This window comes from Dermacentor albipictus, chromosome 5 (genome assembly GCF_038994185.2).
Source record: "Dermacentor albipictus isolate Rhodes 1998 colony chromosome 5, USDA_Dalb.pri_finalv2, whole genome shotgun sequence".
NCBI classification, from domain to species: domain Eukaryota; kingdom Metazoa; phylum Arthropoda; class Arachnida; order Ixodida; family Ixodidae; genus Dermacentor; species Dermacentor albipictus.
The window spans coordinates 154,097,554-154,114,992 of record NC_091825.1 but is presented as its reverse complement, the minus strand read 5'-3'; the positions used below and the strand labels follow the sequence as shown (position 1 = coordinate 154,114,992).

The following is a 17,439-nucleotide window of genomic DNA, read 5'->3' as shown; positions in this document are numbered from 1 at the left end:
TAGTGGCAACAGAGGCCGTTAAAGGCCGTAGTGAGAGCGACGAGGTGCTGTGCCAACAGATGACTGTGGAGACAGCTAGGCCAGCTGCGAACAAATTGGCACAGTTACCGCGTGTGTGCGTCGCTGGTAAGGTTAGCGAGGTTGCTAGCGAGGAAAAGGGTACTGTTGACGCGACAGACGCGAGCACCCATGTAGAGCCAGATGTGCGTGCAGAAGTGAAGTGCGAGCTGAGCGGTGCAGTTGAGGGTAATTCTCAGGATGGCGAGCTCCGTAGTCCACGAGAGAAAAACTGCATTGTTCAGGGATCGGTGCGGCTCTCCGCCAGTCTAGATAGCCTAGATAGGGATGATTCTGTTAATCATTCGGACTGTGCGCGTGAGACAGCGATCGATACCGACGGGCTGTGTGTCGATGCGCAGCGTGCACTGGGCAATGTAGTAGAGGGCAGTTCGCAAGAGTGCGAGTTGTCTTACTCGAGTAAAGCCTGCTGCATTGTGCCAGAGTCGGTTGAGCTGTCCGCCAGTCGAGGTAGAGAGAGAGTAGATTTAAATGTAAATCACTCAGACAATGCGGGTAAGAGGCCGATCCGGGCCGACGAAATGTGTACCGGCCAGCACGAGGCACGAGGCGACATGAAAACGAGTGCAAAGAGAAAGCGCCGTAAAAAGAAGCGCGGTAAAGACCGAGAGACGGTAAATAATGTAGCGCCGCCAAAAATGGCGAGAAACCCAAAAGGGCAGGGCGCAAGGAAAAAGATGCGGTCGTCAAGGACGATGTTGACGCATCCAAAACGTTCGAGCCACAGGTCAAAGGGGGACCGCGAAGAATGTTCTGCACGGACGCGGACAAAGGGCACGAGGCAGTTAAGCTCCTCGTCGTTCCGTAGTTCTTCTCATAGCTCAGCGTGCAGTTCGAAGAAACGCGAGGTGGCAGGACGAGACCAGGTGGGGAGTAGCGACGCGGTCAGTCGAGGTCCTGTTGAAAGCGGGGCGGGAGGACGCAAATTGGCAGGAGACCGTAACGTCTTGGGGGAGCTGATAGTGAATCACTCCTTTTGTTGTCTCTCGGCAGCCAGAGTAGCTTTCAGACCACGTCCACCCCGCGTTAGACTCAAAGTATGAGTCAGACGTAAGCGTTTGAAAAGGGAGGCCAAGAGCCCTTCCGTAGAAATGAAGTGTGTTTTTTTATTTTGAGCATCGGAAGGTTTTCGCGATTTGAGACTAGGATGTCTTTCAATGTGTAAGGTTTGAGCTTTGTTTATGTTTTCGTTCGAGAAGCTCAAGATTTGAAAGATGCGTTTTAAGTAAACATGTAGTCTCGCGAGATGCTCATTAATAAGTAGATAGGCTTTTTTTTTTGTGTGTGCGAGTAACCTGAAGGTCAAGGTTATCGTCGAAAGGCCTATGGTAACGCGCGTGTGTGTTATTTAACCTTCTTTCATTTTAAGCGTTTTTGAATTTTGTAAGGTTAAGCGCGTAGATTTGAGTGAGTGCATGGTTTGCACTGGGAAGCGTTCTTAGTTCCATTAGCGCATGTCCTGTGTGGACGGAAGGAAGCAGATTTATGAGTGGATTGCTCGTGTGTGTATAGGGCAGCCGTATTCTGACTTCTCTGATAAGTATGCGTGGAACGAGTTATTAAGAGACGCATCATTTTAAGGGTTCTGCGGAGTGTGTAAGTCCCGCAAGTTTAATTGTTCGTTTACGTCACGTGTCCTGTAGGACCTTCAGGGAAAGAAACGTGAGTAAGCGTAAATGAAAAGTTTGCCTACAACGCAAGTACGCGTTCTGTTTAGTGACCACAAGGCTGGTGCACTTGTGATTACGTACTTGTGAAGTTGACCAGATTGTTCAGTGGCACCATTACGTGCGATAAGTACGCCACTGCGATAGATTGGAAACATGCTGTTCGTGTGGTTAGGCCACTTAAGTTATGTTCGGCTGTTTTCATTTTGTTGTTTGCATCGTCAACGACCCTTTTGTTTTGCAACAACAATAGTACTCTGGTCTTGTCGGCAATCGAGGAGAAATGGATAGCTGTTTGGAAGGGTGGTTGGAACTGTTGTCAAAATTGGGGAACTAAGAGATCAGGGTTCATTTTGACGCAGTAATAGCCTGGCGAGTCAGGGGCGAAGAGCCTGCGCTTACACGTGGGGCAGCGCTGTGTTGTTTTGTTTGTTTGACGTTTGTTCTCCAGGGCCCAGGATCCCGAGGGTTGTCAAACGAGGCTCGACCCCAGTACCCTGCAGCTCCTTTCAGCGTTCCTCATGGCCAGCGAATTGAGTTCACCGGCCATTCAGAACAATCGGGGCGAGGACGAGCTGTTAGATATGGAGCTGGTTCCTGCGATTACTTCGAGTTCCCCAGACCACATCGGATTGCAGCACAGCTAATTGAGGAATGCAAAAGCAGGAAAGCGCATTCCAGAGAAGCGGCCGAGCAAACAAGTTTGAGGCAACAAGTTTACGTGCCAACAAGTTTGTGCGCCGCCGGGGTTAGCAGGTGGGCATCCGACAATGAAGCAGGTGCACGAGCGCCCCCCGCTCCTTCTCCAGCCTACAAGTGGATTGCCAGTCTGCGTGGCAAGACCGCAGAGAGCCCCGACAGGTGTGCCACGCGACACGGGCGCCTACCATTGGCTGTAAGTGGCGTCATCGGAGTGGACTCTCCCATTGGTCAAACATGACGTGACTTGCAGTGCTCGAAGGGCTTATAAGAAGCCTTCCAGAGAGACCTGAGCATTCTGGGATATGCCCTGATTCCCTGATTCACCTCTCTCGAACTTCTTGCCGCGGGCCGCAGCGTCCGAGTTGCTGCCGGCCCGTAATGACAGTACGACTGGTACTTGTCGCTCCTCTCCCTGTATAGAATGTAGAATAAATCCTTCCCAAGTTGTTGGCTTTCATCCCGAAGTCCCGTCCTCCAACCCCTACAATATGCATGGCAAGGAGATCAAACAGAAACCTAATGGCATGACAATGAAAATGAAATGAAGGCACCCTGAAAGAATGACCGAGTGTGAACTAGGCATCAGTATTCGACAGAATATATTCTTTTAGTTGTTTATTGAATTCGTGAATTTTAAGTGTTTTTATATCTAATGGTAGTGTGTTCCAGAATGTCATAGATGAAAAATGGATGCTGTGCTTGGCACAATTAGTATGTATTTTGGGTGAAATGAAGTTCTTATTTATTGCAAACCTGGTAATATTAGTATTCATTAGAGAAGATTGTGGTATCAAGCTATCGCATTGTGTGTAACTGATTTGACAGAACAAAAAGGTACTGAGCTTATATTTACCGAGTTATGTAACTGAAAGAATGTGATTAGTTCATAAAAGATATGAGGCATTATGGTTGTATGGGCTAAATGTAATTATTTTAATAGCATGATTCTGTGGGATCTGCAATGAGTTCAAATGGGTTGTGTAAGTGTTTCCCCAACAAGCAACACAGTAGTTAATGTGGAAATGAATAAATGAAAAGTATAAGGGTAGTAATATTTGATAATTACATATGTTTCGCGCCTTTAGAAGTACCCAGATCCCTGAGGTAATCTTCTGTTTTGCATTTGTTATTTGTTCAATAAATTTAAGATTTGTGTATACTTCTACGCCAAGATAATTACAGGACAAACTTGCAGGGATAGGACTGGCGCCAAGAAAAATAGGAGGAATGGAGTGAAGTGTTCGTTGGTGGGAAGTGAATATAACCAATTTTGTTTCCGACAGGTTTATCTGTAGCTGGTTAGTATGACACCACTCCAGCAGGCTGTGTAAATCGCCATTAAAGTCAGATACTAAAGTTTTAGGACACTTATTGGAGTTAATGATAGTAGTATCATCTAGCTGCATAAAGTATACATTTCGAAGAACAGAGACAGTTAGGCAGATCATTGACATATAATAAAAATAAAAGTGGACTCAATATGGAACCCTGGGGCCCGCCAGTATTAGTGAACAAGGTTATAGAATGAACACCTGAAATAGTTACTACCTGCATTCTGTCTGTTAAGTAATTTTGTAGCAACAAAAGTGCTGGGCCGTTAATTCCTAATGATTCAAGCTTATGAAGTAAGATGTGATGATTTATTTTCTCAAACGCTTTGGCTTAAATCCACAAATAATGAAGCTGCATATTTGTCTACACAATGCAAACATAAACATAATTGCTTGCATAATGCAAAGATAAACATAATGTGACAGGCTCACTTTTGAAGTCTTGAAAATAAAAAAACATTTCCATAATAGGACAACAATGTCGCATAATGCGCAGGGTTTCAAACGGCAGCACACACAAGTGCTTGTGAAATCGGTTCCTTTAAGCTGTTCACTCAATGTCAATTTTGCTTCTTCAATGCTGACAAGTGCCTTGGGCTGGTGGAAAAGGGGACCCTCACGGTGCTCTTAAGGCTGCCACACTGCATTGTACCATTCTGCAAACCAGGTAGGTTGGAAAACCCACCCACAAAATATGGGGTAAGTGCTCAGCCTGCATTGCTTCCATGGCTTGAATTTTGGCAGCTGAATAAGGTGCATAAAATAATAGATTTCCCATCATAGTTGAAGCATGCCCTTAAATATAGCCTGGAAATGGTGGAAATTATCTCCTTTTTTTTTGCTCAAGATAAGCCGCACCGAAGTGCTTAAATTTGCAATTAAAGTGTGACTCAAGGGGGATTTAATTCTCGAAAAAATTTGTCTTTCAAAGGGTAGTAAAATGTCTCGTGAGAACAGCAGTGTGCTGAACCTGACCTTCCTAACTTTGCTTTACAACAGTGTAGGAGAACTGAAGTCACATGCATGAAGCATCCGTGATGGTTTGCAAAACAAAGCTGCACAAACCTTCTAATATAAACATGTTTAAAGATGACTGTACTATGGCAGAATGATTATTAGCACGCCATACCAAATAACCCTCTAGCAAGATTCTGACTGCATACGTGAATTACATGATGACTGGCCAGGTGGCCCCGACAATGCACTTTGGGATATCTTGAGCTAACGTTGTCTAAAATCCTGTGATGGAATGTGCTCATGTCTAAAGCCAGCTCATAAGTTGACAAAACGTTGGACCTTCTGATACAACACTTGCATCAAGCACCATAACATGATGAAAAACTACTTGCTTAATGCTTTTGTGCCATACAGAGTGTTCTGAATCCTGACCTAACTGTTTTTACAGCACAATCCCTTCTAAAAAACAATGTAGAAAATATTTTAAGTGTTTCTTTATATGCAATCTTAACAATTTATTGCAAAAGTGAAGCCTAACAGCATTTGCAAGAAAATATAAGAAAATAAAAATTGCAAGAAAATTAAAAGATTATTAATGAGATAAGCTTGTTCTCAGCATTTTTAACAAATGCAAGGACGAACCCAGCCCATCCATGACATGGAAGGGGTTCAAAATCTCCAGTCAGACTAACTTTAGAATATATATTGTCTGGAATATGCTTGAAGGGGTTCATAGAAATGAATATGAATATACTAGAAAACGCACTGCCAATTCACTCATCCTTCATATTTGTATGACATCAATGTTTCATTTGTTAAAGCAAAGCCTCCCTCTTGGTGAGTGTGTAACAACTAGTGCCTTTATTCGTTATCTCTCCCATTCACAACTTCATACATGCTTCACATAATCCTTGCAACTTGTGTGTCTCTCACAGCACCAGCCATGAACTCAATATTTTTCGCACATGCACTAAAGTCGCTTCTGTTTCACTCTTTCCCCAGAGCATCCAAAGATTAAAATATAGCCTTTTAGTACCACATTGCTGTCATCACCTAGCATTCAAGTTCCCTTTTTTTTTTTAAATTGTATCACGCACACCTTTTCAGAGTTTATTTATCTGTTTTTTTTATTTACTAATAAACACTGTGGTCTCGAACACAAGACCATTGCAGGTGGGTACTATACATATTTGTACAGTAACATATTGAGACAGAAATGAAATACACTCAGGCAAGGGCTTTACCAACACTTATACATAGAAGAAAATTGTTCACCAATGTTATCACATACGAAACTGCAACAGAATACATATTAATTTCAATGCAGAATTTCCAAGCACCGAGTATGGCTCACCAATCATACACAACACACAAATCACTAATTATTGAACATGCACTTCAAACAATGACAATGAATTTTGTGTTACTACACTATCAGCAAGGTTATTCCAGTCAGTTATGGTTCTAGAAAAATAGGAATATTTGTAGCAGTTAGTTCTTGCTAATAATGGTTTTAGTGAGAGAATGCTGCATGTGTGTAGCACAGCCAGTGGAATAACTAAGTATCTGCAAAGTGTCAAAATTGAAGTGCCCATTTACTGACCAGAAAAAGAATTTCAAGCAAGAAATACGATTCCTATTAGTAACAGATGGCAAATCACTTTTTCTAAGAAGGTCTGTGACAGATGTACATTTATAGGAATTATAGATAAATCTCACTGCTCTTTTTTTTTTTAACCTTTTCAAATTTGTAAATGTTAGCTTTAGTGAAGGGATCCCAGATTATATAACAGCATATTCTAAGACTGGTCGTACAATAGCTTTATAAGCAAGCAAGCGAGTTTCAGGATCAGCTAACTGTAATGCCTGCCTTAAAAAGAACAGTTTACAAAGAGCATTAGTGGAGACCGTATGAATATGTTTATGCCAAGAAGGGTTAATTGAAATCCAAAGGCCCAGATACTTGCAGCATGTGACTTTGGAAAGTGTGTGATCAGTAATACCATACCGGTAATGGAGAGGGTTCCTTTTAAGTGTTATTCTCATATATGCTGTTTTATCAAGACTTATTACAATTTGTCACATGTCACACCAATGTTTTACCTTTTGAAGGTAGCCTAATTTGATCCTCAATGGAATTTATTTTTATGCGAAGCATATCACAAGAGCTCAACCCAGCTCCTCAGGCACGGCGGTGTCGCCTTCAATACCACGTGACACCGTGACGTCACGACAGAGGAGAAACGGGGCTCCAACTTGCGCCGTCGCTCGCGGCGTCGCGGCGGTATATAAGCAGCTGCGCTTGCCTCTGCTAGACACTCACGAGGTGAGATGCCTCCTGGAGACAGAGCTGCTCGTTGGAATGAGAAGCGAAGGTTGCGGCGTGCTACAGAGACTGATTTTCTAGGTGGCTTTGGCTCAACTCTTGCAAGATCGGCTGGGTGGGAATCGAACCAGGGTCTCCGGAGTGTGAGACGGAGACGCTACCACTGAGCAACGAGTACGATGCTTCAAAGCGGTACAAAAGCGCCTCTAGTGAATGCGGTGTTGCCTTAGAAACGAGCTGTTTCTAAGGCTCAGGCGTGCGTCGCTTGCTCAGGCGCACATTTCGTTGCCGCGCCGAACGCTGCATTGCTCGACGCTCACCGCGTCCAATGCGGGGCGCGTAGTCGCTGCGCCGTAGCCCATTGTCTTACACCCCTTGGCAGGTCGACGGGAACGCTGTCGCGTTCCACTCTTGAAGGCGAAGCAGAGTAACGCATGAGTTGTTGCTTCGTCTAGCCGAACCAAATATAGCCAAGCAACAGCAGTTCACCAGGCTAAACAGTGGTTCAACAACTAAAATAAAGGCTAGTATGCTTCGCATCCTGGGCTTAACCTTAGCTAAGCCACAGCCATTTTTTCATAAAGGGCACAGTCATCAGCGTATAACTTAACACAGACAGAAAGATCACGGACATTATTGTTCCGCGAAGGACGAGTCAGTAAGACGAGCAACTATTTACAGGTTATATTTACAACAGCGGTTGCAGCGCTGACCGGTTAGATTCACAGCGCGAGCCTAGTTCGTTCTTCCTCCTCTTTTCTCGAGTGATGGCGCCCACGTGCCTCGTTCAAGCAATCAAATACCACACGCGTGTAGAAATATCGCTTATAAAAATAAGAAACAACAATGGTCAAGAACAGTTCCTTGGGGGACTCTGAACTCGACCGGGATATTGTGGGAGTGGGCATTATTAAAATAAACAAATTGATGCTGATTTGACAAGTAAGCCTCGATCCAGGCTATTAGCTTTTCATTTATTATGAAAATTAACTTATGAATAAGCTTTCTGTGCGAAACTGTGTCAAAAGCCTTGCGAAAGTCCATAAATATTGCATTAGTTTGTTTGCCTTCATTAATTGCTTCTGAAAAATCATGAATAGTCTCTACCAACTGTGTATGTACATGTTGAGTATATCCCCTTCTGAAGCCATGTCGGACTTTTGATGTTACGTTATGGTCTTCTAAAGGTCAGTTAAATGTTTATGAATAATATGCTCAAGTAGCTTGCATGCAGTAGATGTAAGTGAGATTAGCCTATAATTTTGTATACATTTTTTGTCACCACATTTATATAGAGGTTTTTCTTTTGACTCTTCAGTCATCTGGTAAAGTACCTTCCTCTACCTTCTAAATATCACACATATATATTTGGAGCACTATCCAGCATACTGCTTGGAAAGGCATTTGGAATGTCATCTGGACTGGGTGATTTCTTCACATGAAGTTTTCACAGTAGATTAAACACCCCATTTTCAGATATGATAACATCAGGGATAGGAGGTAAAGATAAACTAAATGGTTGTGGATGACCATTGTCAGCAGTGAAAGCCGTTTTGAAAAGGTTATTAAAAGCAACACACGCTGTATTATCATTCCGTACACAAGTGCTATCAATAAAAACATGTCAGTTGAACTAGAGATTGGAGTAATCACCCTCCATAATTTCTATGGTGAAGTTTTAATAAATAAAGGGGGTTGAGTACCAAAACAGCTTTGCTTATCAAGTGCGACTTGATTTTTAATTTTTCGTTACCAATAACGGAGCCAAACATTAACCAGCAATAAAGAAGTGACACGTTCCTTCACTGTTATGCATAATTTTTTATGGCTTACGGGTGTCGCATTAGCGCCTCGCATTCTAAAGTCATGGGTCAGGAAAGAGACAAATATTGAAAGCAGAACAGTGCAATTGGCCCATGAATAAATATGACTGTTTCCTTTTTTTCGTCCAGCTCTGCTTTCCTATGTTTGCATTTTAAGCATATTGCTGGCCTTCGTACTTATTTCTCAAGTCCCCATTAGGTGGTGCCAAAATTGTCTTTTCAATGTAGTTTTCCAGGTTTCAATCAGTCTTTTCTGGCACAGTGATTACTTGTTCACTAGGCAGTACATGTCACACTTTGACAGCACAACATATTATGAGAAAAATGTGTACAAAGAATATGCAGATCCTACACTGTGGGAATCGATGTAAGTGAAGCTTTCTGTGCTGGTTGCTTTGACTGATGATAATTAGTGATGTTGACAACGAAAGCTTAATTTCTTCAACGTCTAGTCTAATACGAGAGTGGTGAGTTGATGTTAAATGTTACCTTGCGTGCACCACTGCTGTTTTGTCCATGTAGTACACAGAACACACAGGGAGAGGTGTTTGCTTGAGGCAGTGTTGTGAGCCATATTTCATAACCTCTGAGACGGTTGAGCATTGTCATTGCCTCACATGGCACATCGCATTGTGGCAGAAGTTTTAAACTTGAATTGCATTATGGGGTTGTATGTGACAAAACCACAATTGGATTATGAGGCACGCCGTAGTGGCGGGCTCCGGATTAATTTAAGCCGTGATGCTCTTTCACGCGTCCCAAAATCTAAGTGCACATGCATTTTATATATCCCTCCCGTCAAAATGTGGCTGCCGCAGTCGGGATCAAACCCATGACCTCGAGCAATGCCGTAGTCGCAGAGTGCCGGTGCTAGCACAGAAGTGTTGATTTGACGATCGACCGCTTCTGTAGTGTCGCCTGGACCCTGCGGTGTGTTTTAATTAACGCGGCTCTGCTTCTGTAGCCCTGTTTAATTTGTCCGCTTGACATATTTGCATGGTATTTATTTTTCAGAAGTAGTAGGAATGTACTGCACTGTACCTTGAACTTTAGGTTATCTAGTATTCCCGCAAACGCTGTCGTATAGTACCAGGGTTTCCGTGCCTTCTCACTTCACCTTACCCCACCCCTTGTATGGGAACTGCCTATTCTCTTCCCTTCTCTCTATAGTTCTATCTACCTCCCCTCTAGACTCGCACGTTAGTAGAAAAAGAAAGGCTGCAGTTTCTACAATGCGTATCAGGGTGGTCTCGAATAGTTACAGCTATCAAGAGGCTAATGTGGCAACACCAGGGAGTTCTAGAGGGTATTGTGCGCATTCCAGGCGGTAGGGTCTAAACGAGTTCTTTATGTTGCCTTTCCTCTTTTCTGTGCTCCTGTCATGTATACACACACTCTGAACCACTGAACCACCTCCCGGTGCAGTGTCCTGGACACAAGCAGCCGCAGCAGCAGCAGCAGTGGGAAAGTCAAAAGAAGAGGCAAAGAAAGCTTTGCTTTAATACCTCTTGGTCAAGCTTCTGGTCAGCTTGAACGTCCCCCATCTGGTCCTCAAGCTCCTCTTCATCATCTTTATCATCATCACTCCCTTCGTTGTCATCCTCTTGTTCTTCTGGGTCCTGAGCGGCGGCGTCAAAGTCCTCAGACATTTCCACCCCGTTTTCTTCTTCCTGTGTTCAAAATAGCCCACACAGGGCTTTGCTATACAAACAAGTAGCACAGAAACAGCACTATCAGTGTCAAAAAGGTTGTAAAGAACAAGCAGAAGCGGACACAGCCTGCAAATCAAATTAAAAGATATTATGGACCAACTACTTCATAAATGGAGCAGTTGTTGAATATTCAATGATTTGCCCTTTCAAGAGTATCAAGGTATGACTTAAAGTTACAGAAAAAGAGTAACGCAATAGACCCATCACACCATGCTCACAGTGCAGGCGAACAGTTTATGATAGGGTCAGGTTCTGGATACTCCTCATCACTTCACTGCTATGCCTGGAAGGGTTAGCCATGTTGCAAACTTTACTGATGCACTGAACACAACTTGTGCATAAATTAATACTCTTCAAGCAGGACAAATACAAAACAGTACAACAAACTGCAAAATACAAGGAGACCATAACATAAAATGGAGAATTATAGAAAATATAGGGGCCGCCTCTGTTCAAAACATGCCTTACATGCTGACTGATTGTGGGGTCAGCTATGAAAGCATAGTTATGAAAGACAGTCATAAAAGCACCAAGTGAGGAAAAGTAAAAAATATAGCCACTTCCTTGTCTGGTTACATTTCTCACTTCCATTTTCATTTAAGCTTACTGAACTTAATTGGTGTGCACACTCCTTTGAGAACAGTCAAAATGTTAAGGTGAAACAATGCTGCATGAATTCGAGGCTCACTTTTAATTTTGAAGCTTTGATGGCAGGTAGTAGCCAAAATTAGCGTACTACCCAAATCAAACAATGCAAAATTTGTACTTTGATTAATTTGGCTGCACAATTAAAAGGTGAATACAAGTAGAAAATAAAAAATAAATATAGAAAAAGAATGTGACAGGGCGAGCTGATTGAGTGGACTTGCAAAGGAGACTCCACCTTTGGCCGCTTCTCAGTGTCCTCTTTCTCCTGCTCATTGCGCAGGCCTTCCAACTGGTCTTCCGACTGAATTCGGTCGCTGACATCTTTGGCACCTTCACCCTCTCCCAGCCCGCCATCCTCAATCTCCTGGAACTCTGGTGCCCCTTCTCGGCCAATCTCCTCACGCCATTCCTCAGGAATGCACAGGCCCTGGTGACACCATGTACAGAGCAGAAGGTGTACAGAAGAATGAGCTTCAAGGGTGGCCAAAGCCTGCTGGCGTGTTGCCATTGCGAAAGTGTGATTGACTTGCAATGACTCATACGTTGATATTTTGTTCAATTTCAGTTAACCACAAAATAATGACCAGCCCAATATGTTTTTCATAAACCTTAATGCATTAAACAAGGCTCCTGGAGGCTAATTCAGATGTTTTGCTTCCGAAAGCAAGAAACAAAATAATTCAACTTCCAAGATGGCTAAAGATAGACCTACATTAAGGAGTAGATAATGAAAATGTGGCTTGTACAGATTTTAAGCTTGTGTTGACAATGTAGCAAACTACAGATGATAATTTCAGAATTTGTGAAGGCTGTTAAAAGCAGGCTACACTCAAAAGAACAATGATAGCGGCGAACACACTCGGCGATCGTCGAAAATCTAATCAGCGGGTCAAGCGTGTCGGCTTTTATACAGCAGTCGTCGAATGTTCCAGACTAATCGCTGGGACCCACGTGTCTTCCACAAAGTTCTACACCATTCGCGTCACGCGATGAAATCAGATAACACAAGGTTCGGCGACAACAGGCAGCGGATAGAAGCATCGATAACATTCCAGAAACTTCCTATACATGCAGGCGCGTCTCGCGCTGTGTGACAACATTTGTTAGGTGGCGAAACGTGGTCGCCCGATAAAGATAGGCAAGTGCACGTGTCAATATTTTGCAATTTTCACAGGCGCCATGTCGGTACACCTAAATTCACTTGGACTTCTGTAAAAGAAGTATAGAAGTATGCTTCCTGAGCACATCTTTCCTGCATAAATTACGGTTTTATGTTCTTAAAGTTCTTGCATTACAGAGATCTTTGGGAAAGATTACATAGCTAGCGAGAAACATAGCCACATCAGAGACCAGTTTCATTTGTCGGTGCAACATGCCTAATTCTGACATGCTTCGAACCTCAATGGAAACTAAGCAGTACTATGCATTCAATGTAAACAAAGCAATTTAAAAATACAGTGGCAGCTTACACTATTTGAATGCATAACATATTCCTTTTATAATTCAATAATATTAAATTCTGGGGCTTTACGTGCTGCAACTACGATCTGAATATGAGGCACCGTAGCCGGGGACTCCGGACTAATTTTGACCCCCTGGAGTTGTTTGACGTGTACCAAATGTGTGGTACGCGATCATTTTTGCACTTCGCCCTTATCAAAATGCGGCCGCCATGGCCAGGATTAAACCGGTGACTGCCAACTCAGCAGCGCAACGCCATAGCTTACTGGGCTACTGTGTTGGGTCATTACACTTTTTTTCGTCTTACAGGAGCTGCATAGAAATAGGGAAGAAGCAAGTAAATAACACTCACCTTCTGGACCAGACTAGTGAAGACGGACGTGAGCACATACAGCAGCTTGAGTTCGGTTCGGTGGTATGCAAGCTGCAGGGTCACCAGGTACTGGGCCACTCCCAAATACTGCTGCAGCAGGGGGACCACTGTGGAACTAAGTTCACAATGGAAACATAAGAAGCCATAAGATGCTGTGATGATTTAAAGCACTCCTGTCCCACATGCTTATTCAATAACCACAGAGTTAATCACAAGTGAAATCAATGACCATAAGCTGATGTCTCAAGGTCACATTCGATGACTTTGATGATGATTAAGTTGATAAAGGCTGACGAATAGCCACTGAAATCTCAAAAGGGTAAAATATTGTTAAATTATGCAATAAAACATACTTGGAACCTTATTTTTTATTTTTATTTTCTCTTCAGAGCATTCAGAGCATTCAAAACTGTCTGACTGAATGTTTGCTGCCTATGTGTGGAAGGGTTTACTCCATAGACTGTTCCATCATATGTCAAGAAATCTCCATTTTGGTAATAGTTATACGCTGCTATAAAAAATAAAAAATAAACTGCAATTACATCTATGCCAAAGAAACGCAAGTGCAATGCCTCCAACCGGCCAGCAAAGTACCTCCTGCAAATTTTCGTCCTCTTTTGGCGGCTTGTCAATAAAAATATGTGACATGAGAATAACCATTAATTACATACACATGCTTTGCACCACAACTGTCCGACCAGTGTGATAGGTGTGATCACACGGGACTGCGATATTGGCATGTCAGCTGTGATCCAAGCAAGCCAATCCACAAGCCAAAATGTGCATGCCCATCCAGAATTTGGCATTTCAACATAGAGGAAATAAATTTTAATGCGAAGCATTCTTTGCCTCATTCTTGGTACTTTGCGGTAGGTAGGTTCCTGTCTCGCCTCACTTCAAGAAAAATAAAATAATGTGCAACTGATGTGGGAATCGAACTTCTACTGTCGAGCAAAGCAGCTCGGTGCTCTAACCATTAAGCCACAATCACATGCATGTTTCTCTCGTTCCAAAGCCAGCCAACTCTTTGAAACATTTGGCGCGTGGACTGCGTGCCATCTTGTCGTCATCTTTCCTTGTGATGCTCATGCTTTGAGGCGCTGTGTTAGACTGCACTATCTTCTGAACTGGCGCATTTTTTCCAGTGCTTTCCTCATAGTGGTTTATGGTAAGTAGAAACTGTGTGATGTTGTACAGGCTTTATGATCACCCAACTTAATGAAGTCTTAACATTTCTCTGCAGAAGCACAAATGCTATCATCATATTAACATACATCAGATGAAATGGCCATATGTATGTATGATTGTAGAACACGCAGTTACTGATGACATCACAATCTGTGTTTCTCTCACTTAAACTTGTCCACTACCCATGTAGAACCCAACAACCGTCATGTCAGAGGCTCGCATCGAAGGGCAGCATGGAAACCGCGCCATTGCCGTCATACAATTGTCTACAACGTGGTTGTTGTCATGCTGCTTTTACATGCAATTTACAGGAACACATTGGCTCACATCGTATCATTTTGCAGAACCCAAACAAATGCTGGATAGTCAGGTACCTGCAAGATGCTTCACCTAATATAAATTCCCATAGTGCGTGGAATTTGCACACTTTTTGTTCTTTTCTTTCCTCTGAGGCATTTCAAGTTATGCTTGCAAAGTACAGTTACCGACTGATTTTTCAGACATTAAGAGGACCAGTTCTCCACTACTACGGCCGTTAGTCCAGCTCATGGGTGTCACTTCATGCTCAAAAATGCTGATAGAGAGCTTTGTGCAATGGCTTGTTGAATACTGTTGGCAAATTTTTGTTGCAGCCGGACCGCCTAGGCCACTAGGCCTAACCAGTGGCAACAGTGTTCGCAGCTACCACGTTTGCCCTGTCGGCAGCATCATGCACATGAATCATGTTCGTAAAATCATGTGACACACTGTGTCACACAAGAATCCTTTGGCAACATGTTCATCCTGCTGTGAGCACTGTAGGTGGCAACATGTAAGCAGTTGTTTCACATTTATCATTAAATGTGCCTCACATATGCTAGCTGCTTCATTTCTAAAGGTGCCGTCAATGTATATGTTCTCAAGTTAAGTGCAGCCAATACTGCCCTATGAATGCATTTAAACTTCTCAATGACTACTGAGATGTGCTGTGCAGCACTAGCACACGTGAATGGCCCCTCCATGAGTGTTCAATCCTATCTTGCTTCAATGGACACTGAAATTGTAGATATAATAGGTGAGTCACACCCCTTGAGCCACACTATCAGTTCATATGTGACCATGTTCCCAGTATGGTGTTCTGCACTCCAAGAAATGCAAGTGGCTTGAGCACAAATAAACAGAATTTGTTGGAAACAAAGCTATTTAAGTGAACGTGGGTTTAAAGGCAATCTTCATCTGTTTCCACCTTCAGCACCGGTAACAAAATGAGAGCAAGGAAAGATCCTGTGATCAAAACACTTGGCTATGCTTTAAAAAAATTCTAGGATTTTACGTGCTAAAACCACAATCTGATAATGAGGCACAACAAAGTAGGGGACTCTGGATTAATTTTCGCTATCTCTGGTTCTTTAATATGTACCCAATGCATGGCACAGGAGTGTTTTCTCATTACACCTCCGCTGAAATGTGGCTGCCACAGGCATGATTCAACCCACGAACTTCTGCACAGCTGCTCAACACTACAGCCACTAAGCTACTGTGATGGATGGCTACGCTTAAGAAAGAAAACAAAAAACAATGCCAGGGAGAATGTTCGACAGTGACTGAACAAGGGAAGCCTGGAGCCAATGCTTCAACAAGGGCAAATGCCTTTGTCAGGGATAGCTGACCAAGACAAGTCCTCTTGTTGAAACAGTGGCCCTGAACTAAGGCTTCACATGCAGACCCATTGCAGACAATTCATCTCCACCTTCCTGTGACCTCTTCTCCTTGTTTAGACTCTCATGACAAGTACCCTTTGTTACTATACCCTCCTAGTTTCTAAATGCCCCAAAATTTCCCATAACGGTTTTCACAGTCAACATATCAATGAGTATGTATATGTAATTGGGGAACTCCTTGCAGCGACAGCAACACCACAGGACATACAATACACTGCAAATATTAGCCCCCACATAAGCATTTTTGCAGCGCAGTGTGACATAAGCTGTCCAAAAACCATCAAAATGGCACTGCAATGAAATTAAATTGAAACAATGACATATTACACAGGGAATAAAAAAAAAAGAAAGCATGGCTTCCACAGCTGTGCTGTTGCATCTGACAGGGCTGTACCATAACTGCATAATTATGATAAAGAGGAGGAGGCCTCCAATATATGCCAACATTCTACTTGCCTTGCCTGGGTAGTGGCTTCCACACTGGTGCCGTGCTGTGCAAGCCATTGCACCAGGCGATTGGCACACCGCTCTACCCTCTCCAAGTTGAGCTTGTCAAATGCCTGATGCAGGATTTCTCTCAAGTACTGCAGTGACTGCTCCGGCTTGGACTTTCCTGGTTCACCAAGCATTGTGTGCAAAGCCTGTACTGCTAGAAGTAGCGTCTTAACAAGTTTGTCCATGGCAGAGTTGTTGTGTGGCTTAGGTTCTGGGAGTCCCACTTGTTGCCACTCCCTGGAGAGCACTCCTAAAGGCTCAGCAAGAACGTGCAAGTTTCTGGCTAGTGATGGGTGGAGAGTCTGGCCAACCTGTTCAGCATCCCAGCCAAGAGCCGCTAGGTGACTCACCGTGTCTGCAAGCAACTCTATGCTGGGGTGGCCAAGCACACCTGTGCAAAAACACAGAATAGTAGAGAATTTTCCCTCTCCTTCATGGCTGAAACAATGCTTAAAGAGGCTGTGCACAACCGTTTTGAGGGCACAGAATGCAAATGGTATTTAATGGCACTCTCACTCACTCACTCACTCACTCACTCACTCACTCACTCACTCACTCACTCACTCACTCACTCACTCACTCACTCACTCACTCACTCACTCACTCACTCTCTGCCATTCTTATACCTTGTTGCAAATATGAAGCAAAACTAATGCGACAAATTTGGGCTTCAAGGTCTGTAAATCACACCTTTACGAAGAGCGTAGCTTTTGTGAGCAAGAAACCATTGTTAGCATAGGAAAAAAGTGGCACCCGCAACTACTGTGAAAAGTGTGGGAACAGTTCCAGTGATGTAACGTGTCCTATTTATAATGTGTGAATTAATGCTAACCACTGATTTAAAAAAAGTCGACAAGAAAGGAACTGTGGTTTGGCTAAGTTTAATACAGTTTCCAACATATGTGACTGATGCTACCTCTTCATGCTGCTCTGTCAGTGCTATCTGAGGGGGGAGTATGACCAACGCTCAAGACAGCA

At 43.3% G+C, this 17,439-nt stretch overlaps 1 protein-coding gene across 4 annotated transcripts in view; it reads right to left on the bottom strand.

The window, feature by feature from the left end:
* The window catches only part of LOC135902333 (midasin), a 369,755-nt gene that overhangs the window by 17,304 nt on the left and 335,012 nt on the right, over positions 1 to 17,439 (bottom strand). For all 4 annotated transcript variants that reach the window (XM_065432311.1, XM_065432313.1, XM_065432314.1 and 1 more), the window contains 4 exons: positions 16,423 to 16,852; positions 13,058 to 13,193; positions 11,480 to 11,671; positions 10,390 to 10,554 (listed from right to left, as the gene is read on the bottom strand). In XM_065432311.1, the coding sequence (XP_065288383.1) occupies positions 10,390 to 10,554; positions 11,480 to 11,671; positions 13,058 to 13,193; positions 16,423 to 16,852 (923 nt within the window). The remainder of the gene's footprint in view (positions 1 to 10,389; positions 10,555 to 11,479; positions 11,672 to 13,057; positions 13,194 to 16,422; positions 16,853 to 17,439) is intronic.